The 27,333-nt window shown below is 41.2% G+C and overlaps 1 protein-coding gene across 1 annotated transcript in view; it reads left to right on the forward strand.

Moving 5' to 3' along the window:
• The window catches only part of TMEM266 (transmembrane protein 266), a 60,761-nt gene that overhangs the window by 29,873 nt on the left and 3,555 nt on the right, over positions 1-27,333 (forward strand). Inside the window, exons 5-9 of the mRNA XM_009278829.1 lie at positions 278-334; positions 2,118-2,256; positions 3,796-3,911; positions 13,588-13,774; positions 25,800-25,850. Coding sequence (XP_009277104.1) covers positions 278-334; positions 2,118-2,256; positions 3,796-3,911; positions 13,588-13,774; positions 25,800-25,850 — 550 coding nt within the window. The remainder of the gene's footprint in view (positions 1-277; positions 335-2,117; positions 2,257-3,795; positions 3,912-13,587; positions 13,775-25,799; positions 25,851-27,333) is intronic.

A 27,333-nucleotide genomic window follows, 5' to 3' on the forward strand; every position in this document is an offset into this window, starting at 1 on the left:
AAAAGAAAAATTTTAGGGGGATGGAAAGACTGATGAACATTTGAACTTGGAACTTGTTTATGGAAGTTTCACTGAGTCAATATAGTGGTTGGAAAGCAATACCTGCTTTTATAATACAGAAGTGTAGCTATTTCTAGATCCTCATTATTATTCAGAAGAAATGCATAATGCTTAAATAAGACAAAAAATGATCCCCTAAATAGATAAAGGACAAAATGTTTATCTAAAATTAAAATAACATTCATCATCTTTTTTTCCCCCTAATCTATTTTACTAGACTATTTTGAGGATTGTGGTCCTTGGCATATGGGATTACATTGAAAACAAAATAGAGGTAAGCACTCTTACTCTTCGTACTGTTTTCCAGGCAGACACAGTAAGAATATTAAGAACTGCTTTGGGTGGCTTTGTTATAGACCTGTTGCAATACAGTATCTTTTAACTCAGATAAATATGCACATTCTTCTCATTATATGCATGTATACATAGCTGTATGATGCAGTCTCTTTTTCTGTGAGAGACTCAGAGTGCGATATTTGGAAATATTTTATTAAAGAAGGGAGTGGGTTTTTTGCTGCATGTGTCTATTTTTGTTGTTAGAGCTGTGTTAGTCTACCTGTTAATACTGCTACCCTGAGATAATGAGCAATATGGGTAAAAATTGTCATGTGACTTGTTTAATCCCATTCCCATAATCAAGTTGAAATTAGAACTGGTTGAAAAATTGTGTGCAGTTTTCTGATAGAAAATAGTGGTTTGGCAAAACCCCCAATTTTATTGTGAAATTATTTTTTAATTAAATTATGATAAACACTGTAATTTGTACCTCAAATTAAAAATTAGGTAGAATGTGTATACTGTTGCAGAGGCAGATAAAGAAATGCATGTGTTGTAAGTGACACATAATCCCAATCTGAGCAGAAATCTGGAGATCAGGGAAATTAAAAGCTCTTTCTTGATACTATCTGATAAACTAATACTGCACAGGATGCACCAGAAGAAAATCTGGGTTTTCTCAGAGCTTAAGTGAGTCTAGAGGCTTGCACATTTTTGTAATAAAGTTGTAAACCTTTTAACTTGTTTTGCTAAAAAACTGAAGTGGAACTTAAATTATTGATCCAGAGACTCTTATTATTGAGGTTAAATGCAGCAGTTTCTGATAATTTATTTTGGTAAATTGAAATGGAGTGATATTGTTCACTGCCCATCAAATGGTGGCAGCAATAAGTGTTTCTTTTCAATACACTGAATTGTTATGCACAATTCTGAATGTGTGGTGCTTATAAAATCTATGTCCTACCTCCTTAGGCAAACCATTAATCGATGGTCTTTGACAGCTGGGAATGGTCTCAGTAGGAATGAGGACATGGTATTCTGTTCTACCCTGCTAGGCGAGTGTAGCACAGACACAACACTATTGCCAGTTTGCTCTGAAATGTATTTACTCATGCATTTCTGTCTAATACTTTGCACAATTGCCTTCTCTGATCTAATTCACAGTGCAACAATGTCATACAAATCATTTTGAATAGTCCCAGTTGTCAAAATCCTTGAAAACCTAGCTGCCCAATAAAGGTGAGAGCAGGGAGTCTTTCTGTCTTGATGCACGGCTGTTCCGACACACACTGTGTAGTCAGGACGTGGCCAAGGGCCATCAAGCCTCTTTGCTCCATCTTTTTCTATTTGTCTTCTTGATCTCTTCATTTAGACAGTAAGATCTATGGGCAGGGACTGTATCCTTTTTTGGGATGGCATTATGCCAAGTAACAGGTAATAAATACCAATGATAATAAAACTCTTTGGCTGTAATAGCATTTAGGCTATCACTTCTGCTTGGGGATTTTGGCCAGCATTTCCAAAAGAGAAATCTCTCCCTGCCGTCCCACCACAGTTTATCTCTCCTCACCTCATAAAATGCACCAAGGAATTCTGTTGTGCTACCTAAAAAGGATGCAGCCTTTCTGGGGCTTGGCCACCTCTTATATCCCTTTATATCCCAAATATGTACCATAATTGCATTTCTTTTGGGCAAAGTGGGAGCCCTTCAAGACCCCAAGCAGGAATAGCAGGGTGTTATGATCTTTAGGAAGGATTTGAAAAGACTGATTTCTCTCTAGGTGTTTGATGGTGCTGTCATAATCTTGTCCTTGGCACCAATGGTGGCCTCAACAGTGGCTAATGGCCCCAGCAGCCCATGGGATGCTATCAGCCTTATTATCACACTACGAATATGGAGAGTGAAGAGGATCATTGATGGTGAGTGGTGATTCAGTTTGTGACTCCAAGAATTACCTGGCAGGCTGGGAAAAAAGAGATTTTAAAAGTATTGAAAGATTGCTTGCCGCCACTGTTTCTGTTGTTCTCCTTCCTCTTACATTTTAAAAGCACTGAACAGAAGAGAGTTATGACTCCCATGGAGGAGAGTAGGTCTCAAGTTCATGGCTGTATCTCCTGTTCCCTATGAGCCCTTATAATTGATCGGTTTGTTTTTCTGTTAGGTACCTTCACATCCCCTATCCTGTAAAGTAAATGCCCTGACCTGCTTCCTGTCTCTTGCCACCAGATGTCATTCCTGATTCTGCAAAATAATGGCTTCCAATCTGCTTTTCCGATATTTGCTGCGCCCTCCCCATTTCCATACAGCTAGCTCTGTCTTGGGGCTTTCTTTTCCAAGTTCTTGTCTGTAATACAATCTTTATGTCAGATTCCAGGAGCATTTTCTTACTGTGGGAGTTCCATGCTGAAGGTGCTCTCTGCAATGCTGGTGTGTTGTACAGCATAATAACGAAGCGTGTATCGGTACTGTTTTGCACAGACCTCTGTGGGGAAGCACCAGGGGTGATAAGAAAGCCCCAGCAAGTCAAAGTTTCAGAGAGCAGAACCGGTGACTGTGCCGAAAGCAAGGACTTTAGTGTAGGCTACTTTGTGTTCAGTGGTTTCAGGCATTTCAGGTTACAGGGAAAAGAGGTGAAAAAGGAATAAATGAAGGGTCACTTTGCTCATGTGTGAAAGATCAGAGTCAAGTTGTTGTTTGGGGTTTAGGTGCCCAGGAAACTCTGTATTCAGATTTGAGGAAAGGTCATAGTCCTCTGACTGAAGTGTACAAGAAAAGTTCAGGATCTTGTGTAGCTTCAGAAAACATTAAGAATTGCAATATGCATTGAACAGCTTTGCTGATAGGTCTGAGTTTGCCATAGTTATGACAGGAGCAAAACTTCCAGAGGCGTTCAGAAGACCTATTGAAAACTGGGCTGTAGCTTGAAAAGCAATAGAAGATAAATGCCTTTTTGTTTTTTAAAATATCCTTCTTAGTCTGCTATTTCCATTAAGGACTTATTTCTTACCACAAAGTCTAGGAATTAAATACTTAGGGCTCTGGAATAGTTCTTTTCCTAAGGGAGCCATGCTGTTCAGGTTTAGAAGGGATGGGCCTAACTCTAAGCAGAAAATCCTCCTACCCAGCAATTCAGGAAATCTGTGGTAAACACTGGAAAAGATCTGTATTAGTGGAGCAGAAGCTAGGAAGAGCATGCAGGATGCATTTCAGCTCAGCCAGGCAAATGGAGATCTGACCAAACAGTATCTAGACCCTGCCGATGACCTGCATTTCACATGTTAGAAATCCTTCCCCAGAAGAAATACTCTAGTGCTATTTCTATAAGAAATACTCTAGTTCTCTAGATGCAAGTGAAGAGGGTGACATTCTTTGGCCTGTAAAGGTCTGTAAAGGTTTTCCTTCTGATAAAAAAACAAATCACAGCTGGGTTACTTTAAGTGCTTGTTTGTGTTTTCCAGCTTATGTCCTTCCAGTGAAAGTGGAGATGGAGATGATGATTCAGCAATATGAGAAGGCAAAGGTTATTCAAGATGAACAGCTGGAAAGACTAACCCAGATCTGCCAAGAACAAGGGGTAAAGTTCACTTATGTCTTTCTTTATGCATAGCTTGTCATGGCAAATGAAACAGTTCATGTACTTTGCTGCAAGCTAAGGTTTGAGGAGTATCACTAGGACTTCTGTTGTAAGGTGACAGGTCTCAGTGTTAAGGATTAGCTGCAGCCAGGATGTTGTCAGCATGCTATTTGTCAAACAGCAGTTGTCTCCCTCTGCTGCTGTGCTTGTGTTTTTTAAGCTGAGGAAAACAAATGTGAAGAACAGAAAAAGAATGCTTCCAGTATGTAATTTATTGAATGAGTACAGATAGCTTGACATAATGCTAAGAACATGCAAAAATCATTGCCGTTGTTGGAGGCTGCAGCTATATTAAGGCTGTATTCCTAGGAAAAGTATATGCAGTTGAAAGCTGATGAATCTCCCTGCTTTAAATGCAGAAGGCAGCTTCCCTGTAGGTCAGTCAGAGACTCCTTTGGCAGACTCAAAGTGTTGCAATAAAAGCTAATAGTTGCTGGAAGCAAGTAAAGATTTAAGACTCTTCCCAGGCCCCCAAATGTTCAGTGACTCAGTCTTGAAGTAAGGGAAGGTGAAGCTTAAAATATCTCAAATGAATATATTTACATGAAAAAGGTGTAAAACCACTGATTGGGCAATGAGCCAGGAGTTTTTGCAAGTTTGTCTCATGCAAATGAGTTCTTGAATAACCTGCTTTAACATAGAAACCGGGGATGTGTGTTGAGGCCCAGGCTATGTGGGGCATTCAGGTGACATTCAAACCGCAACAGAATGATCCCCCAAGTGACTTAATTCTTGTTTCAGTTTAAAGGTAACTATGAGGTGTCCAAATAAAGCCTGGAGATTTCTAGCTTCAACTCCCCACTTGTAGTAGGTGCTTTTCAAATACAAAATGAGGAGACCTGTAAGTCTGAATGGCTCAGTCACTCAAAAAGTTGAAGGACCTGAGCAGACAGGAGGAGAGGCAACTTGTCCCAGAACAGACCAACTGCCCAAAAGGTGCAGAATCTGAAGCAGGGATTTAGATGCCCATCTTTTACCAAGGAACCTAAAATAGTTGTGAAACCAGCAGCATTTAGGTCCCCAAATGGCTTTTTAGATTTAGTTTCAGGTCTCCTGGATCTCAAGCTAGGATTCTGCAATGAACTTTTGGTGGTGTTAGGTTGCTTTGTCTGTGTGATGAATTTGGAAGACCTGTTGACAGTGTGTGTCATTTCATAACACTGTTTTTGACAGTCTCTCATGTTAACCATAACAAATTTCTAAACCTTAGGCTTGACTTTTGCCAAAAATTAGTTACTTCCACCTATGTAAGTATCTTCACTGGCAAAACTGCAGTTCTCTTCATCACAACTTTGTACAATGATATTAAGTGATTAATGCTTCTGTCATAGTTGTGAAATCAACAGGGAAATGTTATATACCCCATTTTAAAGGGGAGAGATTATCCTTTGACCAAACGCATTAGGCAAATCAGTGATTTCTTGAGTCCTGTTGCAGTATTCTGTCTGTCAGACCATGCTATTAGGCTAAAGTTCTTGACAATCATAAATTTTAAAACATTAGTTTTTAGGAAATGTATTATGCAGCCAGATAACACTCTCAATCTCTAAACAATTTTTGGTGTTATTATTTCATAGTCTTTGAGTAAAGTTGGGCTTATTATCCCAGGTGGCGTTCAGGAGCAGCTCTTGCCACTCTCCATTCTGATGCATGTACTCCTTACCTGCATGCCTGGCTTGCAAAGTGGCTGAGCATAGTAGCCCGAATCTGAGCTCTGATGGTTACAGCACAGCTGTACATCAAGCACAAAGAAATACTGCATTGGTAGATGAGTAAATCTGTGAAAACAGAGCAGGTTCTCTCCTAGCTTTCAAGTGTCACCAGCTATGGAAAAATATGGACTATAGAAAAATGACAGCATACTAATCCCTCTTATTTTACTGTCCTGACTTCCTGCCAAACAAATGTCTCAGCTGTATAATATGGGGTAAATGTACTAATTTGCTACAGTTAGCAACATAAGACATTGACACAAGTACTGCATCCTTCCTTTGTAAATTAATAGCTTCATAATTCAGTCAAGAACAAGTTGTCAGCATTATAATATTCACATTAACATTGTGTACAGTATTTGGTGGGAAAAAGGTCTCCTAATGGTATTTAATGTCTAAAATTCTGCCAGGTTTTTGCTTTTTCATTTGATCATCTTTCCTGACCTTTTTAAAGGATTGCTCGTTCATGGAGTTTAAATGTGTATGTCTCTGTTTTTGAGTGAAGGGTTGCCTACAGTAGTCTGGCTGTCTCAAATCTGGAGCGCCGGCAGGGAGGGATTCCACTTCGCCTTGTCTGGGTGGTACCACCTCTGGCACGGACAGATGGGATAGCTGGGAGCTGCCCGTAGGGGTTGAGCTGTTGCCTCAGATACATGCTGGGGCACACCAGTGCCAGCCCAAGTAGGAAGAATGGGCAAGCCACCATGGTTGCCTACATCCCAGCAGTGGATGTAGATACTGATTCATCCTGAGGCTGCATCTTTGTGACCACACTGATGATTTGCATTTATTTACTAATTATAGACAGGGCTGAAAACATTCCTGTCAGAAAGATTTCCCAGCACTTCCTTTTCTGAGATCCTGCGTTCAGTTTCTTACTGCTTTGCCACTTGTCAGGCAATTGGGATTGACATTGTCAAGGTCTGGCATCTTCTGCAGGTGAAATTATTTTGAAAGTTTCAGACAAAATATTCATTATTTCTGGACAGGAATTGGGGAAAAAAATTAGCCTGCTTTGTTCGGGATTTAAAACAAAAATAATTGGTGGCCAGTTCTCTGGGAAGTCCCATGCCCTCCTGTTTTGAAGCTGGTATTTAACACTTGACAGGCAAAAATGGAGTTCCTGCTTTAAAAAAATAAAAGCAGGAAAGATGCAACCTCCCTTCATCTTACTTTTTGAATTCTGTTTCTTTTGTCAGTTGTATATTTTTTTGGCCCGTGATAGGGTATCACAACTATAAAGTACATTTCCATTCCTGAATGACATTGGAGACGTACTTTTGCAAACATGAAAACTCTTTCCAGATGTTGATTTTTGGCTAGCTGTACATCTGAAAACCAGAGTATATTTTATACGTTATAGCTGCATGGACCACCACTTTGTTCTCTGTAGTACCCCTGAAACGGTTTGAATAGTTTGCTGTTTTATTTATTCTCCATTGGCCAAGAAAGAAGTCATTAAAAGGGAGTGGAGCATGAGGGCAGTCAAGGCAGAAAATACTGAAAGGGCTGAGATGGCTGTACAGGACTTCACAAAACATAAGAAACAATCACAGTAACAGGGATTTTTAAAAATGGGGAAAGGTAAAAGGTAAAAAAGTCTCATTGCAATTACTATCAAAAATATGAACAGAGTATATTGCTGATGGTATTGTTTTATCAGAATAACTTCACTTAAATTGCAAAACAAAGTTCCAAAGTTTCATTAACAATGCGAATTCCAGTCAGGGAAGATTGCTTTTTTCCTCTGGAATCACCTGTAAAGGAATTTCCATTTCTGATAATAGATCTACTTACATGATCTTTTCTGCTTAACTTTCATAAGAGTCATTCAGCTGAGTACAGTCCAGCCAAGACTATGTATTCAGGCTTATCACAAGAGTTCCTTTTCTGTCAGCTCCTATAGAATTGGGTTTTTCATCATTCTCAAAGCTGCAACAACTATGGAAGCTATAATTTCTTTTTTATCTTGGAATATAATTTGTACAACAGCTGCTAGTTTAATGACAGGGCTATTTAGCTGGTAAAATTACCTATCGGAGAAATAACTTACGTTATCCTTTTGCAATAATTTTAATTTATTTCTAACTACCAGTCATTTTCTTGGTGAATGGAAGGGAGCCAAGGTCATCCGGTGTTTCATTCTGCCTATAAATCTTTAGTTTGCAACTGTCTCCTGATTTTTATTGTTACCAACAATGGCTAAACTAATGGAAATAAACATTGGATTGTATCCCAGTGGCAGATGAGCTTTAGGGCAGGGCATTCTGTACGGACAGCACTAATAGAATTGAGCAAAGTTATTGCTCCTGCATTAGACACGAATAAGCTTCTGGCTAAAATGTTCATTGATCTGTCTGAAACTATGTCAATCATACTCTGTTGCTAGACCATTAAAGAGAAGTACTATATGATTCACTGCTAAGTTTGTCCCTTTTTGGGTCTTATATGCATGTTGTAAAACATCAGATAGGATGGGTGGCACATTTTATAAAACCAGGCATGTAAACTGAGATGTTATCTGGAGCTCTGGGTAGGTCTCTGTCATTTTACCTGCTTATAAATAATCACCTAATGCATTCTTTAAGTGAGGAAGTGTACACGTGTGCCCCATAGTTCTTTCTGGTTTGTTTCCCGCCAAAATATTGCTAAGTTTGTGGTACAAGAGGACATGTAACAAATTTTGAAAACATTAAGTAAGTTTAAATTTACCATCAATGAACTTTCCCTTCATGCCTGACAACCTAGTTACTCATTCTTATGTGAGACAGTCTGTATCTCCCCTTTTCTTGGTAGAAAGTGTATTTCCACATTAGCCAAGTGTATTACACCTTTATTGCTGTCTTCAGCTCCTTCATGGGGGGGTGTAGCCAGGCTCTCCTCAGAGGTGCACAGTGACAGTACACAAGCTGGAATGTGCAAAATTCCTATTAAATATAAGAACAAACATTTTTACTAGGAGAATGTCCAGGCACTGGAGCAGATTGCCAGGGAGGTTGTGGTATACACAACCTTGGAGATACTCAAAACTTGACAGGACAGGCTTTTAGCAACCTGAGGTAAATGGACTTGCTTTAAGCAGGGTGTTGGACTAGATGACCTTCACAGGTCCATTTCAGCCTAGATTATGCTGTGATTCTATGAAGTTTTCAAATACATTTTTTCCATTGCAAAGTATGTTAGGAACTTACTGATAAAAGAACCCACCAGAAGCTACCAAAGTACATGTAATTAAAGATAATGAATATCAGAGGTGTCCTGGTAAATAATGTCAGTAGCAGTCTCAAGTGGACCAGTGCTCAGTTTGTAATTATCTTGAGTCAGGAGATGGGTTACTTTAGTCTCCGTGATCGCAACAAGTTATCTTCCACACGACAGCATTATTTGCCCACTGGATCTCTGTGGGATTTACAAGATTTTTAACACAGAGCTGATACTTATGAGTAAGTCTTAATTTAAACAAATCAAAGCATGTGTATAAGTTTGTATGCTTTTTTTTTCTTTTTTGCCTCACAATATGCATGATATGCATCCTTCCTTACAGGCTGAAGGAAGGATGGTCTACCTGAAAATATGAAACATGGTTTTCTCAGTGCAGCTTTCCTGCAGTACTCTGTATTGGAGAGGCCCAAGTCTACAGATAGCTACATCAGCTCCTACTGCAAATAGAAATTTCATGTGTTTAACTTGGCCCAGAATTTTTACTTAAAAAGACCATTATATTTTATACCTTTTAATGATTTATTTAACCCGCTCTGGACTGCATGACATGCAGTCAGAGCAATCTCATTAGCTCTTTTACACATTAGAACTGCCCGAGGTCAGTGTTCAATATAATGTTCAATAGATACAAGCACCTACGCCATAATTTGTTCATGCAGTCTCTCATTGAATTACGCCTGTAAGGAACACCCACTTCTCTTAGACTTAACCTTTTTTTTTAGTGGGTTGCTTTTAGTGGCCAAAACTGTATTCCAGCTTTTACAATATCTTGGGATAATTTTTTAGTAACAATTGGAAACAATTAATATTGAACTGATCTCCTGAATAGATGCATGCCTTTTGTGACCAAAAATCTCTGTTTCTTGTTTAACTTCTCCTAGATATTTTATTGAATGTCCTTTGATAAATGGTGATTTTTCCATCCCACCCAGTCCCTTTTTGAACATGCTAGAGACTTAGAGAGTTTGGGTTTGCATTTGGAAGCAGTATATTGAGTTGGGTTTTGGCTCTGTCTTATTCTCTGTGTCTGTAACAGTTATGGTTCTGCATCTCTGTGGAACACCTTGTGTGGATCACTTTGCATCAGTAACAGTGGATGTGGGCATGGGACAAACACCATTATTACAATGACTACCCTCTTCTCTGTCAATAAAAAAATGACAGTTACACACACACACCAGTATTTAATTCTAGCGTTCCACTGTTTTAATGACTACACAGACATCAAGGCAAACATGAATGGGACCTGGAAGCTGACCATCTGAGGTAATGGAAAAGTGGAAGGGAGAGCCTGTGTTAACCAGCTGCAGCTGCGTGGTTTTGTAGGCAATATCAATTTCTGCTGTTATCTTTCTGAACATCTCTGTGTGCTATTACTCACCTTGCACATGATGTTGAAGTCCAGAGCACTGTGCTGCTTTACTGTGCCTAGGAATTCAATTCTCATATCTGCTCTTGACAGTCTCATGTTCAGTTCTGGATTTTAGACCAGTGTTGATGAAAATAATACAAGCATGTGGATTGTGCTTGCAGCTGGCAATAAAAGAGGGTTCGCATATCACTTTAAAAGTTGCAAATCCTGCATACGCTTCTCATCCTCAGGCAGTGGATGAGGGCAGTGTTGCATGAGCCACGACATCGGGTCTAGGTTTCAGTTTCTGCTAGAATGTGACGTTTGTGCAGTCTTCATGAGCAAGTGCTTCCTTTGCTGCTGTAGGCACAAGCATGTATTTCTGTCTTTCAAACATAAGATGGCAGCAAAGCCCCTTCTGTTTTTGACATTACCAGCGGTAGTAGCTGTTCACCTGAATAACCATGGTAGCCGTTTTCTCTGTGGATTCCAGTTTCTCATGCTGTCTGTGTGGTTGGGTTCAACCAAGGTAGTAATTTTTCCCATATAAATAGAAAATAAATAATTGTTTGGGCAAAGTGTAGTTGTCCAGCATGGTGATCCCAGCAATGGTTGCAGGCTGCTACTTGGTCCAGCATGCCAGGCTGAGTAGTTCATAGCTTGTTGGCAGAGCCATATTAAACAATAACATTTATGAACTCATCTATTAAAAACTGGATGGTGACTGGGCATGGAAGTTTTAAAGATTGACAATAAGCTGTGGATATTTGGAAACGCTTGCTTTATTGATTGGAACATGTAAGTGGGCATCAGAAAGTCTGGTCTCTTCCCCCATATTTGCTGTAGGTTCAATGTAGCAGGAAAGATCACCTAATGTGCTTCCTTTTTCACATCTGTAAAATGCAGTGATTCCCTTCAAGCTTTTGATTGTTACAAGGTTCAGCCAATCTTTGTAAACGCTTAAGCTGGTTAAATTGGGTGTGATACAGAAATACAATTGTTGAGCTGACTTTTAGGTAGCTTTATCTATGTGTGTTATGAAATACCTGCCAATTTTTTTCTCTTCCATGAAAAAGAAATCATATCCTGCCTCTAGGCCAGAATTAAGCGTTTTAGTGGCAATATTTCTTTTTCTGACACACAGGAATGTTTTTGAAGGATGAAATGTGAAATGTAGAAAAACGGTAATGATGCCTAATTCTTATTGCTTTTTAGTTGAGCTAGGCAAATAGATATAGTTAGGCAATAATTTAAAAAAAAAACCTCCAGATTTATTTTTTGCCTATCACGTTTGAGTGCATTTCTTCCTTTAAACCAAGGCAGTGTCTGAAAGGGTATCTTCCTCCCTTTAAAGGTGAAATGTAAGATATTTTGGGATTTCTTTTTTTTTTCAAGTCAAGGATAAAACCTGAAATTCTCTGTAGTGTAAAGTTGAACTCCAGACAGTCCTTTCATGGCTGAATGACGCATTCGTACTGACACCCCTGGTATGGCATGGGCACCTTAAGCCTCAGGAAGCTTAGGGCTGGCTGGGAAAAGAGTTAGCACTACCAGTTTGCTACTTCTTCCTAGCTGATAGGTTAACACAAAAAACACTGTCTGGGATCTGCCATGGAGGTTTCATTGAAGGAATCAAGGAGCAGGGCTGTATTTTGATACTTGCTGATACTACCTGACTCCTCTGACTGCCATTGCCAGAGGACCTTTGGTTAAAAGCAGTGAGCATTTCATGCAGCCAGCTGTCTGCAGCTGCCAAACCTCTGTCCGCTGACTTCAAGATGGAGAAAAAGCTGTGTGCTTTGTTAGTTCCCTGTATTAGGTGGTTTGAATGTGATCTGGAAAGCTTAAACTGCCCTTTTGCTCTCTAGATTTGAGTCTTGCAGTGGGTCTTCCGGTTACTGTAGCTCCTTCCCATATGCTCTGGAAACCAGATAGTCTCCAGATGTGGCAAACTGAAATCCCTTTTTCTTTCCTCTTTTTTTCTTTCTAAAATCTGCGGAAACTCTGTCTTGTTTCCCTCCAGTCGCTTACGCAGCTTGGAGGAACTGCTGGTGCTCTGCGGCGTGCCTGGGGTTTGCGCCGTGTCTGATGTGGACCACGGTGGAACAAACTAGGTCCACTGATGGATTCCAAAATCTGACAGCGAAGTAATTTGAGTCAGCATCTGAGAGGCAAGAGACGGAACCAGATTCATTTAGCCTACATGCTGTTGCACACCAGTTTTCAAGCTTTGAGGTGCTAATTCCATCTCTGCTGTAAATGCGGAGTGACAGGTGCAGTGTGGCTTGCCGTAGCATCATGCTTTCCGATGGCTTTTCAAGCCTTGAACTATAGGAGGCCCAGCAATGCTAAATTTTAAATGCCTTAGCCTATTACTCGCCTCATTTGCTTTTCCCTCTCAGACTCTCTATAATTGGACATGACTTGGTCACTGCTGTACTACTGATCTTAAAAAGAGTTTAAAAAAGAGAAACCCTCTGCCACGCAGCCCCATAGCTGTACTGGATGGCAGAAGGGAAGGACAGTGGTATCTTGTAGTGCCTATCTAAGGGCTTAAAGGGTCTCTGCGGGCTCTCCAGAAAAATTATTTTCCTTCTTGCGTTGTGGAAGACCTATGGCTGTCAAACACAAGAGAAACATGTTGTGTCCATCAATCAGATTGTACCTGGTAGCTTCTGTCTTTTTGTCAGTGTCTGCTTTATAACACCAGTCACGAGGCAAATACCCTCCTGACTGCAGAAAGTCATTAACTGCCATGGCTCATATATTTGAGGGGAGTGGCCAGAAAAGTGGCAACCTTCCCCAGCGTTTTCTGCACACTGTTGAGTACAGAAGATTTCAAGCTGGAAGAAGACTGTGGTGTCCCTCCCCGTTGCCCAGTTAGTGGGGGAGGACCATTCTGGATACTGCTTAGAGAACCTTCCTCCATAGAAATCCTCATTACAAAGTCTAGCAGATTAGGGATGTTTGTCATGAACCTAAATCCCTAGATGCCTGTTAAGAGTGGTCTTCTATAAAGATTTCATTTGATTTGGCAGTTAGATCTGTTAAAAATTGTCCAAAACCATATCTTCAGGATGCAGACATGTACAAAATAGAAGACCAGCATGAGGCATTCATTATTTCTAGATTATATGGACAAAGGTCCAGCTCACGTGGGCTCTGGGAGAGCATCAGCTTGGAATCACATCCTGGCTCAACCACATTGTATTTACTGTCACCAGTTTGTAGTGGTTTAGTGATAAAATGAGTAATAGGTCCCCGACTGTAGAATATAGACTTCTGGCCATGCTTATATGACATCAGTATGTGGTGTTGTTTTTTCCTCAAGTTTGAAATCAGGCAGCTGAGGGCCCACCTTGCTCAGCAGGATTTGGATCTGGCTGCAGAGAGAGAGGCTGCGCTGCAGGTCCCACATGTACTGAACAAACAGAGCAGCAACAGGTACAAGGTGGTAGCAACTGAAGATTCGGATGATGAAGTCACCGAGAACATCACTGAGCTGCGACCTCCACGAGGTGAGTGCTGCCTGTGTGCTGCTACCTGCTGGCACAGCTGGTCCCTTACATGGAGTTATTGAACCTACTAAATACTTTCACTCTGCCAGTGAATTGATTACTTTCCCTGGAGACTGCATTTTCCCATTTTTGCAAAGAGGCTGCGTCTGCTTCGAAGTGGCAGGAGCTGTTGTATTTGCAAACAGATTCTGAACAGAGCCAATAAAATGACTTGGGAAGAAAATGACTATGATGTACCTTCCCAGTGTCCTCATGATTATATCCATCAAACACTAAAGAAGCAGCAGCCAAATCAGAATTGATGATAATCACTCAGAGGTAAAAGCAGGGAAATTGAGAAGAACATTGGAAAACAGTTTCGGTCTTTGGCCACTTGCGTTTCTGTGGTTTAGAGGGGACCGATGCATCAGCTATGAAGCTTGCCTTGCCTAGAGGCTGGCATCTCACCAGGTTGATTAAAACTGCCAATGCTGGACAGCCCCCCTGTGCTTGGACAGGGCAGCTCTGGTGCCAGAAAAGGAGCGATGCACTGTGTAGGCAGCTCCTGCTCGGATGTCTAGGTGCTATGTGACTATGGTGAAGAGCAGTCTGTCGTCTGTGGGCTGTCTGTTGGGCAGGTGTGTGGTTCAGGGGGAATATCAACAGTTAGATTTACTTGGATCTATTTTTATCACACAAGTGCTAGACCAGAAGTATTTTTGGAAAAGACATAGCTCTTTTTCCTGTGATCCCCCAACCCTGGGGGATCCAACTCCACACAATGGAGTGCAGAACATGTCCTGATCTCAGTAACATTTAACATAATATTCCAGAGGAGACAACACTTTCTACCTTAGCGATATGTTAGTCTTCCTTGGACATCTTAGCTTGATTATTTTAGTAGATGAGCAGTATGTGAATATATCTGAATTAGAGGTTTGGATGGTATCTTTATTTTGGTCAAACTCCTTAGAGTTCAAGGCACAGAAGTACTTTAATCAAAAGGTTTAAGAGAAAAAGCTCACCAGATGTTTTCAAATGATAATCCTGTCCATTCTCTACACAGTAATGAAAGCATGTAGAAATTGTTTTTGTTTTTTCCTCTTTTTAATATCTAAGCGCTAGCCACAATTCAGCCATTAATTATTCCTGATTTGAAATTGTATTTAAAAGCAGGCAGTTGAGCAGACTGCCCCCTAAAATGCATTTCCCCCTTTTTTGTAGGATTTCAGAGGTTTCCCCAGTGGATATACTATAATTTATGCATGTGTTCCTTGAGGGTTACATTTGGAACTGGAGAGTGTTGTGCGCATTATAAGGAGGTTTGCTGAAATTTTAGTGCTGTGGAGATTCATGTAAAAATTCTTCTGTCCAAGGTATTCATTCAATCATCCAAGTTAACACAAGTACTCATTATTTGTTTCTCCCTGTAAAATGCTGGCCACACATGCAACAAAGTAGACACACAATCTTCAGGATTGATTTCTACATTCAGTTAGGATACGTGATTAGAGAGATTCATGCTTTTCACTGAAAAAGACGTTCAGCAAATAAGAAAGCATGCATTACTTTACATATCAGGTAAGGTTTGTTACATTTTATGTTACATTTAAACAATCATACTGAGTATACAGAATTAATTTCTGATTCCCAGAAGTCATCTAAAAATACAGGAGGAAATATTTTTTGTGCATTGTATCATATATTACATACAAAGCATTATTTTGAGCACTTGTCCTTAGAAGCTGAATCCGGGTGACTCCATTTAAACAATTGTCCTTTATGTTGAATGAGGCAGGAGTTGGACAGAAAAAATTTCCTTTGGCCTTACAGCAAGAGACACCCATCCATGATATAGTCTACCATCATGGTGGACTACCGACAAGGGGGCCAAGTTAAGACTGCATGAGAAACCACAAGCCCAGCAATAACATTTCAGTGCTTTAGTTCACAATCCAGGTAACAGTCAATTGAGGCAGAGGATTTTGCATGTAATTTCCTGGATTATTTTGCAAAGGAAAGAAGTAGTAAGCTACCAAGGCTTTGAATCCTGCACTAGCAATGCTGGCTTAGAGATTGCTTCTGCGTAAGCTACAGGACTTCAAAACCTCAACTAACAGCTTGAGAAGGCAGTTACCCTTGGGTAAGAAAGATCATGACCCAGCCATGCCTGGTTCTTCTCCCTCCCCACCTCAACTGGGTCTTTCTTCTCCAGCTCTCCCAGCACCAACTTGCACTCCCAGTAATATGCTGGCTGTTGCTGCAGCAACTTTCACCGTTATCACTTTGCCATGCCGCCAGCGTTGTCTTCATCTACACCGTGGCCATTCTGACCAATACATATATCGGCAAAATCTGAATGTGGTATGTCGGATGGAAGAAGAGCATGTCTTCAGCTGAAGGTGCCTCCATTTGCACAGTGTGGAAGGGATATATCTGGTTGGTGTAGGATCTCCCCACCTGCTCAGGCACATGAAATACTCCTGAGAGCTGACTCTGCAGAGCACAGACGATTAAGACATTTCCTGTAGGTCATTTCTGTACCCTCCCGCTTCTCACGTGCTGTGGTTACACTGGCTGTGCTGTCTTCAGGGCTTTCCACACCACTTGCTCTGCCTGGAACTGTAAGCCACCAGTGTTTAAATCCTGACTTTTGGGTCAAGGGTTATGTTTTGCAAGTTACCCTCTGTGTCAGACCACATTAGGAATTGCTTTGCATCCATTTTCTCTAAGCTGTGTTTTTCCTCCTTAAAGATTCCAGAGTGATGATTGCAGTTAATCATTCTGTGTGCCACATGGCATTTGTGAGGTTTGAAAAATATCTGCAGTTGCCTATTATACTGACTAGTTGGAGGAGAAATAAGGGACCGGCTTGCTAATACTGTTAAAAGAAAAGCTACGGTTCAAAGCCATGATTCAGCTGTTAGGCAAAACCCGCTCTGATACGTTGTTCTCTTATGCTCTGGTAGATCATTAGCCCTACATATAACACCTGAGGGTAGGGTATGGCATGGAATGCGTGTGTTTGTGCCAAACTTAACTTTGTCAGCCTTCCAAAACATCACCGTCTTTGGAGAGCCCTGAGTTCTGCCAGACCAGCAAGCTTGAGCTGGCTAGAGAACATACTGCATGAGAAAATGGGATATTCCATCTGAAGCTAATCTTATTTCCCCCATCTATATTGAACAATGGAAACATTCAGTGCAGAATACTTTACCACGAAGGGGTTATGGAATAAGAAAGCATTCAGACTCATTTCCCTCCCTGGGAGTTTTATGGGATAGTGCATAAATTAAAGCTCCTCAGGGGCAGCTGTAGCTTGTACTCTGGTATTTACACTGGATTTTGTGCAACCATTTACTACAGCGTTCAGTAAAGTAAGTCAGGTCACCCCAGCATCACATGGTACACACCACCGCAGGGAATTTGTGTAGAGACACACTGTGGCCTGCACCAGGAGAGTATGTGCTGGCTGATTTGGTAGCTTTCAGTAGGTGTTTTCAACCAGCTTTTCTTTCGGCAGGCCTCTTTCTTTTTTTATCTGAAGCGCCTTAATTGCTGCTACGAGACTGGGAGAGGCAAGAGTTCTAGTCAGATGGTCAATGGGCTCTGAAAGTGTCCCATAACTCCCTAGTTAATATTTCATGCCTCTTCTTGAAGGACCACTTCTTGAGGCAGTACAGCTGTAAACTGTTTGTGGCCTGGTCAGTCCTGTGCTAATTCTCTGAATAATGAGCTGGATGCTGCCTCACACGCTTGTGTGTCCCCAGAGTAGTTCACCAAGAGACCTCCTAACATAGTAGGAATAACTCTGTGGAAAATGTATGGATATATGGTATTTTCTAATTAATTTGGCTAAGAAGCAGGAAATTTTTCACTTTTAACTTGCTTTGAATGGAGGTTTTATTTGTCTTGCCAAAAAATTGATCTCTAGAGCGGACAAACATGAAGGCTAAAACACAGGCTTCAGCATGCAAGTCAAAGGGTGCCATTATCAACACCAGGAAAGAGGATGGACTCAAGAGAAGGGCAGGACTCTAGGAGCTATAAACCTAGGGCAAAGCTGTGACATTTGCTGCACTCTGAGCACTTTACTTAGCTTCTCTGCCTCAGTTTGTAAAGAGCTTTGGGTGAAAGCTGTTGCATGTGAATGCACAGCAGCATCGCTAATGATTTTCAGGACCATTGTGGTCAGCCTTTCTCTAAGAGCAAGGGAAATATCCTAAGTGCTGTCATCCCTTTTCGTCTTCCCAGAGATGGTTACCATTTGACATAACGGCAAATATCCTGTCTGTTAATTGCTAAATTATAGAGGAAGTTTCTTCTCTTGCTGAGTTCTTTCTTTGTACAGTATGTAACTGGTCACGGTCAGAATAACATCTAATGTTTTCTGCTCCTGCACAAATCATTTTGAGTGTTTGGTATACAAAGTTCCAGGCTTCAGGGAGTGCCAGGTTCACAGTGCCCCATATAGCCATTAATACTTCCTTCCAAAATTTATTATTCTTTAATCTCTCCCATAATATATGAATTACAGTCCCTAGTGGAAATTCCTCATTTTCCTGCATATATCATTTCAGTTTTTGAAACTCTACAGTACTGCCATAGTTTAAGATTAATATGCCACCCTTCTATTCCTTTGAGCAAGAACCGGATCCTAGCTCTGTTACTTCGCATCGCAGAAAGCTTATTTTAGCTATTCTGAGTCAAATTTCCATTTTTATGGGGTTAGCAGTAAGGCTGTTGCTTTCGGGGACTGCTGCAATTTATGATCATGCTTGGAGAAAAGTAAAGCTTGCTCTCCCCATAGGTACCCACTGTTTTGTAAGTGAAGAAAGTAGGATATTGGGAGGGGAACGTGAAAAATTCTGGAGCTTCAGAGAGCTTCCCTTAAGATTATTCATAAGGTGTCTGAGAAGGCAAAGCAGGGCACTGGAAAGGATTTTGTCAGTTGTTCCTTGCAAGGCAGTCTGAGCTGGGTGAACACTTAAACTCTAAGCCAGTTCCTTTGGTGATCATCTGTTAGTGCTCTAAGAGGGCCCTGTTACTGCAGAACAATAGATTAAAAAATAGTTTATGGTTATTTTCAAATGTTGAAATGTATCTACTTTGAAGACGACTCCTGGAAATGGTTATATCTTAAGTGCATTCCACTTCCTGGTTAAACTCTGTGTATCCGTGGAAGAGCGAGGATTTGGCTTCTCTGTAGATGCCTCTTTCAGGCTTTGTGGTTCTCTGTGCACTGATCATCTAGGCAGGAGTCAAATGAATTAAACCTTAAAAAACACTTACATAAATGTGTGTGTAGTTAGTGAAGTTAGGCTCTTGAATTTCATATTCACCAAATGGGTGGGGTAGAAACTTTTCACTTCCAGAAGTGGTGAGCGTACAGTCACGCGTGTGAGGTTGAAGTTGTCTCCCATCATTAATGTGCAGAGCTGCGAAGACATTGCTGACAGGTAAAGGACCACAGAACTGCAACGTTTTCCACCGTCCAAGCATGCAGCTCCTTTCATAATAACCCCTTTCATAAACAGATCGTGCTCCATGTGACAGCAGTGATGTATTTTGCCTTCTGCTGGCATTATAACACTGTTCCAGCATCTCACTTGTCTAAATTATTAGAAATCTTGTCCTAATTCCCAGTCTACATTTATTCCTTGCTAGTTTATAACAATTTGTTCTTGAGTCCTTTTGCTTAAATTATTCTTCTCTTTCCCTGATGTTTACCCAGCAAATTCCTGTTTTGTTGGTAGCTATATCTTTCTCAACCTTTGTTTTTCTAGACTCGACAAATGTGGCTGTTTTGCAGAGACAGACCCAAGTTCCTCTGTGTTTGCTTCAGGCTGACTGTAACAAGCCAACTCAGATCTGGATCTGCTGATCCATATTCATAGAGAACAAGATTGGAAAGAGCATTGAGAGGTCCCCCAGGCCATCCTCTACCCAAAGCCACCAGCCATGCTGACACACAGATGTCTTGCATCTCAGCCACGCTCAACTCGGCACACAGTGCTCCTGCAGCATGATCTGCTAAAGCGAGGGCCAAAGCCACCCAGTGTGTTGTCAGTTAAGGATTTTGGTTTTCTGTCCCAGTTTTTCTGTCCCAGCTGTATCTGCTGATAATGGAGCCTGTTCCATATCCCATGGTTTCCTTCTGCACAACCACTTCCATCTCAGGTTGATTTCTTTCTTAGAACCAGGCTGAATCTGTTGCTCTGTTTTCTGTGCAAGCTAACTCTGACAGTTCCTCTCAAGGTGGATTATCCACATGCTCAGGCGTCCGTCCAACCCCTGCAGGGACTGGGTATCCGTGTGAATGGAACAGTCGTGTGAGTACTGCAGCTTGCACTAATGTGGCAATCTGCCTTCCTTTGAAAAGCAGGGGAAGTCTCCTGGAAAGTGCCAGCTGGCTGTTCATGTTTCCTCTTGGCACAAACTTTCCATGTTGCTAGAGGGAAAGGGAGAGAGACCTTCTAGGGCCAGCAAAGCAAAGGGGAAAAAGCTCTGCTCAGGTCATCTTGCACAAGACCAGAAAGGTGAACTAGACAGTGCAGCACAGCCTAGGGAGCATGCATATGCCTTAATAAATGAACTTACAAGCGAGCACTGAGCTATACTTGGACTGCTGAGGAGAAGAGGAGGTTAGGTCTGGCTGAGAATTCGGTGGTGATGAAGTTCAGATGGCCAAGGTCAGACAGATCTGGAATGCCAGAGACTGCGTAGCAATCTGCAGGGGAAAACTCCCTAGGAAGGTTACAGCTTCGTTAGGGAATCTTCCCCCGTGGACTGCCAGTCTGCGCTCAGAAACGCCTATAGATGTCCTTTTTTATGTACATTCTGTCTTCCTTTCTTACTGCGCTACAGTGTCATACTAAAGCTATGTTCTTTTCGGGCAAAGTCAGGTTGTGGCAGTGTTATTGGCTAGTGTCAGAGCAGCGTGGCTGTCCTCACTTTTCTTATTTCTAGAAGTGTTTAGGGAGCAATAACTTGATCTTATAACTTGTGCCTTGAAAAACCTCCCTGCTGAGAGTGTATCTTAGTGGGGTTTATTGCAAAGTGCATTTTATCCCACTTTTCTTTCCCAAATGCTTCTAAGTGGTAGTGGTACTTTAAGAAGATGCCAGTGTCAGATAGCAGTGATGGAGATGAAAGATCTGCTTCTTTAGAAACCTCCCAGTAAAGATTGCTTTCTGGAGGAAAGTCGGGGTAAGACATTACTCTAAGGACTCACATCCTCAGTGGGAGGCTACACAGCAGAAAAAATAACCTTCCAGTTCAGAAAATTCAGCTTTGAGAGACAGAAGGCAGTACAATCAATGGCAATAAAAATGTGAAGTAAAATAATAATGAAATACTTCAAAAGAAATCCCTTTTTTATGGCCTCTAATCTAAAAGATGTGCAAATGGTATTTATTGTATGCAGGGGTTTTGCAAACTCATTCACTAAAGTCATTGATGAAACAATTAAAGGTCACCGTTGAGGGATTATAGAACTAAGAGAGAGATCTGCCTTGGGTGGAATGTCATTTATGCGTTTCACCAAATTTATTAGGTTTTTATAGGGCCAGGAGAGGGAGATTGCAACGTTGTCTCTTGGGTCAGATGAGATTATATGGGTCTGTACTCTAAATAGTTTATTACTCCCTGAATCGTTTTAGTGTGTGGTCTGAATCTTGCAGGAAAAGAACAGGCAGATAATTTGAAAACCTTCATCAGGCAAAATCCAGTAGCTGTCAGACAGATCCTGACCAAGAACCGCACGTTTTTTCAATAACAGAGATTTGGGTAGCAGGCTAAGAGATGAGACTGACTTCCCCTTCTTGATTTGACTTTACTGCACTTACAGGCTCACAGAAGTGGTTGGTTACAGTGTCAAGGAAGGCTGGTGTGGTTTTATGCGAGATAGGTAGGAGTCTGAGCAACCTTCCCAACCAGACACTCTCTTCTGTCTAGCAAAAAGTCCTGATCCTCTTGGAGTCAGCCCTCCTGTCGATCTGTGGTCCCACATTACTCTGCTGCCTTACCTCTTTCAGTTATATAGTTGCCGTCTTCCACTAGTAGGTGAAGCAGTTCCAGGTGTCTCATCGTTTTGTCATGCTATTTTGGCAGTCGTTCACACCCTACACTACTTGAGCAAATACTGCTCGTGGACCATAGAGAACAGCCTGTTTCTGCTCGTTCCTTTCCCGGCCCAGCAAAACCTTCTCTCGGCTGAATTCCTCCGCAGTGCTGCTGCATATCTTACTGCTTCCCATCGCTCTCGCTTTCCAGGGAAGATTGTAGAACCATTCTTGTTCACCACAGGTTAGGATGGGTTTTCACATGGGGAAGAGCTGCCTCACTCTTTCCATTCTACATTCTCAACTCACAACTATTGGATCTTCATCACCAGATTTGTCACCAGATTTCCTGGGGGTAAGACGTGGCACTTAGGGGCATGGTTTAGTGGTGGGCTTGGCAGTGTTAGGTTTACAGTTGGACTCGATGATCTTAAAGGTCTTTTCCAACCTAAATGGTTCCATGATTCTATGATTCCTCCTGGTGCATCTAGCAAGAGGATCTGAATCACCATCCGTAGACATTTTTCTAAGGTTGCCATTTCCAGAGGAAATAAGAGGGAGATGCTTTTTCTTTCTGCTTACTGTCGGTTCCTTAATTTACTATCAATACTGTTTGGGCATCGTTATAGCTAAGGACTTTTAAATGGAAAGTTTCTCTTCTGGAAAAGGAAGTGCAGGGTAACATTGCTGTATATTTGAAGAGATGGGTTTATTTTTAGGAAAGGAGGAAAATTAAGTCTTCTGGATCCTGCAAATGCCAAGGTGGCAGAAATAAGAAAAAAAAAAGTTTTAAAAAAAACAGGGAAACTATGAAGAATGAAGTATTTCTTAAGACAACTCCCTTTCTGGAGCTGAAACTAAAATACACTGACAGCAGAAAACACCATGTAGAATTTAAATAATATAAGCAATCTGCCCCTCTTGTAAAAGCTGGTCTCCCCTACTTACCCATACGAGCTTCCTACATGCCGCCAGCTGCAAATGTAGTTGTACTCCTGATCCCATTTGACGGCACATACTGAGCAGGGGGGACTTCATCTCATTGTAAATCACCATAAAGTACTTAAGCAGTGTTCCACAGTACTGTGCAGTACCGTACTTTTTATTTGTGTCTACATTTTATATGCACGAATAGTTGCTTTCAGTTGTATATTTGTGGTGGTTTTTTTTAAACTCCTTGCTTTCAGCAATGTGGAATATAATGAGAGATAACTGGAATTGTTTCTAGCCTTTTATGCCCAAAGAAGCTGTGACTCCCATATGACTAAGATGAGTTTGTTAATTGTCAGTTTGCTTTAATGTAATCATTCAGAAACTTAATCTGTTGTTGAAATATTTATTCTGCTGTTGTTATTCCATTACTCTTTATTGTTTTTTATTCATAAGAAACTATTCAAGGTAAATATATACACACACACACATATTTTATATTTTACATACATATATTTTTTTTATTTATAGATAGATAAGCAACGTAAACCGATGACGTTAGTAAGGCCATCGCATAATAACATGAAAGTAGGCAGCGAGGCAGCTCTCCCAATCTTGTGTGCAAGCGGTCACAGGCTGCCAGGACAATCTGTGATTTTCCTCAGCACTCAAAGGGATCTGAGTGAGTGCATTACAGGCTTTCCTTTTCAGGTGTTCGGCGTTGGCCTTTGCTGATACAAAGAGTAGTCTGTATCTCTTTGCTAAATTGGTTTGAAAGCAACTGATCGGTTTGAAAACAGTGCCCTGGTACATTCTGTTAGTTGATAGGCAGATGGCCAGGGCAGTAAATGTATGCAATCCTAAAGGAGACTTGACTTGAGCCTTGCCATAAGACATGAAAAGCAGATTAATAACTTTTGCAAGTTGTTTTCTGTCTTCAGGGCAAAGGATCTTGGCATTTGGTGCAGACTTTAAAGAGAGCCAAAGGAAAGGAGAGCACCCCAGTCCCCCATGCATTGCACAGAGTGTGGTCTTGTGTTTTTGCCAGGTGATGAGGAGGGACGACCCCCACGTGCAGAACACGCCCTCGTCCAGGCCAAACTGTAGTTCTGTTTTCCTCATTTCTCTGCTTAGAATTAGGCTCTGTTAAATATGATGAAAGTGCATTACCAGAAATAGAGATATGCAGGTATTTTCTGACTGTAGCTGAAGGTTCCATGCCTGAACAAGAACCTGTATCTATACAGGCTGGCAGGCTTGGTGGCATTTAGAGTATAAATTATGCATGATTGAAATGAAGTGTATTTTAGTAGCAGATAGCTGAAAAGCCTTGCAATGTTCTCCTAATTCAGTGGCATTGCCTTGAGCTACTCTGAGGCCTCTTTTTTAAACTCAGACATTAGCACAAAGCCACACCTCTGACTGCAGGCATTTAAAGATCAACAAGGGCCAAAAAAGCTTTTAAGATCCAATGAAACAAGGAAAACAACCATGCTGCCTTTCAGTGTCAGGTTAGATTGCCTTCTTATGAGTGCAGCTATTTCAGGTACAGAGTGCTTAGTGGTTTGGGTCTTGTTGTGTGGAGAAAGTGTTCCCCAGAAAACATCTGTTTCTTTCACCTGCAAACCGCAATGTGCTGTGAAAAGGCAGGACTGTAGCCACAGAGACCCAGGGGGATGAAGGAAATCTGGCTCAAAGGGATGAGCATGGTTTCCTGAAACATGGTATCAAAAAGAGCACTTAAAAGGAGAGCATGCTTTTAGAGCACACGATACACCACAAATTGGGCAGGTCAGGTTGCTTGGAAGCTTGAAATTCTTCCTGGATTGCCGATACTGTTTTCTTAGCAGCGATACTTGCGTGCTGCTCAGAATTGCAACAAGAGGAGTTTGTTATTTTCTTTTTCGGCAACTGTAAAATGTTCTGCTTTTCTGTAAGGTAACGGGAAATCCCACCGTCATCTGCAGCATCTAAAATCTGTATATGCAACGTAGCTGCTGCTTTCCCTTTTGCGGTCATGTCTTCATTTTTACCTTACCATTATTGAAGTTCAGGTGCAGCTCTCATGTATGTACTACAAGTGTAGTGCTACACCCTTGACTTGTAAAAATCTTTCTTTACAGTATATTTTAAGCCAACAGATAATGTAATGTTAATATGCTATATCTGACATGTATATGTAATATACAACAAAATAACTCTCTCTATTCATTCTGAATGGATAAAAGAAGACATTATTTTAGAAGTAGGGACTTACACATTAAAACTACATTTTAGTTTTACATCTAGATTTACAACTGCTAGAGAGCTCGCTTGTCTGGCTGGTCTTTTGTTTCCCACAGCAGCGCTTGTGCTGAGCTGGAGAGGCATTTCCACTTGTTTTGGTAAACTCGTGTGGCTTTTATTGGCCTTGTCATCCAAGGCAGAACAGGGGAAGTTCTAGCCATTCTTCTGGAAACATACTGGACAGTGTTTCCTCTTTTTTTTTTAGGTCAACTGCGTTTCACAGGAACAAGTTAAAAACACTATAAAAGGAAAGAGAGAGTGCAGAACCACAGGGAAGCTGCTCAGGAGCAATGGTTATGGCGTTGCTGTTCAGCATGGCAGCAGCATAGGTCCCAGGAAGGGATTGCAAATGAAAATGAGGAGCGGTGTTGGGCCACATGGAAAAAAAAAAAAAAATTGAAAGAAAATAGAAGTATCCCTATAGGAGAAATAAAACCTGTCCTCCCAGTGCCCCTACCTGGAGAGCTCCTTGGCAGAATAAGGGGCTGGCTGCAGACTGGTAGGGAGTGGGGTGCTTGGGCTCTCCCAGGGGCGCGGGGTCTCACCAGGGAGAGACTAATGTGAACGTGAGCGAGAAGGCAGCTCAGGTCACAAGTGGTACGCAGTGCCTCCCTTTCTGAAGAGTAACCGTGTGGAAGGAGATGACTCGGTGGTGTAAGTGTACCTGCTCTGGGCATACAGGGCAGAGGAGAGCCTTTCATGGGGTGGAATTTCAACCATTTAATCAAATAAATAGTCTTCTAATGGCTGCCTTTTTGTTCTTTCAGAGGATGACATGAATAATTACATCAGTCGATACCGCAGTGAGCCTAGCAGTGGTAAGTAAGTTTTGCTTGAAAATGTAAATGTGAACTGCATTTTTGCCATGCACCGTAAACCAGGTGCATGTGCCATAAACCAGGTGAGACTGAACAATGATGTAGATCCATCCTGGAAATGAAACCCACCGTGCCATCTTTTGGGTTGCTCCATGGAAGTTTGTCCCCCAGTAGTAATTCTCTAAAGGTTGAAGAGCCCCAGGTTTGCTCCTGCTGAAGGCACTCATAATAGTTTGGCGATCTGGGAGAGGTTAATTCCCCCTAGCTAGGCTGTCCAGTCTGCGGAGCGGTTCGAATGGGCCCGAGAATGAACAGCGTGGACAAAATAAATGAAGAGAAAAGCAGCGGGGAGTTGGCTTAGCCCAGCACCATGCTGGGAACCTTTCAGAAAGGTTGAACTGAATGGTAGGAAACCTCAGTGGCAGGCACGGTCTGTGACCTGAGGTCAGGCTTCAAATGGATGTCCCCGGGCAGGCGTCCCGCCGGCACGGAGGGCTCTCTGCATGCGGTCGGGGCTGGGCAGGCCCCGCGCTGCGGGTCAGCCCCAGCCCAGGGCCAAGGGGCCTTTGCGGTGTCGGGCGGCTGGGCACCGCCTGCCTGGCACGGGGCTGCCGTTGCTGGGAGGAGGGGCACGGTAAGCCAGGTGGGGCAGGGGGTGTGCACCCCCCACCCCCCCCCCCCCTTACATATATAAAATATAAAAGCCAGGGGATATATTAAAAAAAGTGTCTGCATATACACGTACATATAACATATAGAAAGTATGTATATATGTGTATACACGTATAATATATGCATATATCCCATATGTACATCCCTATATATCGTATGTATACACACAGTGAAATACAGACATATCTAAAAAGATACATACATCTATATAAGGATGTGTCTGTATATACATACATATTATATGTATAAAATTGTGTGTATATGTGTATGCATATAAATCTATAATGTATTATATATGTATATCCCACATATATACACACAAACCAATATACATACATAGATATACATACATATATAAAACAACATAAATAAAAATACATGTTTGTACATATGTGTATAATGTATCTTATATGTATCTCCAAACATACATACATCCCTATATATATATATGAGAGAAGGTTTATATATGTATAAAGGTATGTGTGTGACTGTGGATATACATAAAGATATATGTATATGTCTATATACATATAAAGATGTGTGTAAGAGGCTGTGTCTATACATATTTTATCTAAATACTTATATTACATATGTGTATAATGTATCTTATATGTATCTCCAAACATACATACATCCCTATATATATATATGAGAGAAGGTTTATATATGTATAAAGGTATGTGTGTGACTGTGGATATACATAAAGATATATGTATATGTCTATATACATATAAAGATGTGTGTAAGAGGCTGTGTCTATACATATTTTATCTAAATACTTATATTAAATAAATAAAAATATATAAAGATA

This window comes from Aptenodytes forsteri, unplaced genomic scaffold (assembly GCF_000699145.1).
Source record: "Aptenodytes forsteri isolate BGI_AS27 unplaced genomic scaffold, ASM69914v1 Scaffold258, whole genome shotgun sequence".
NCBI lineage: Eukaryota > Metazoa > Chordata > Aves > Sphenisciformes > Spheniscidae > Aptenodytes > Aptenodytes forsteri.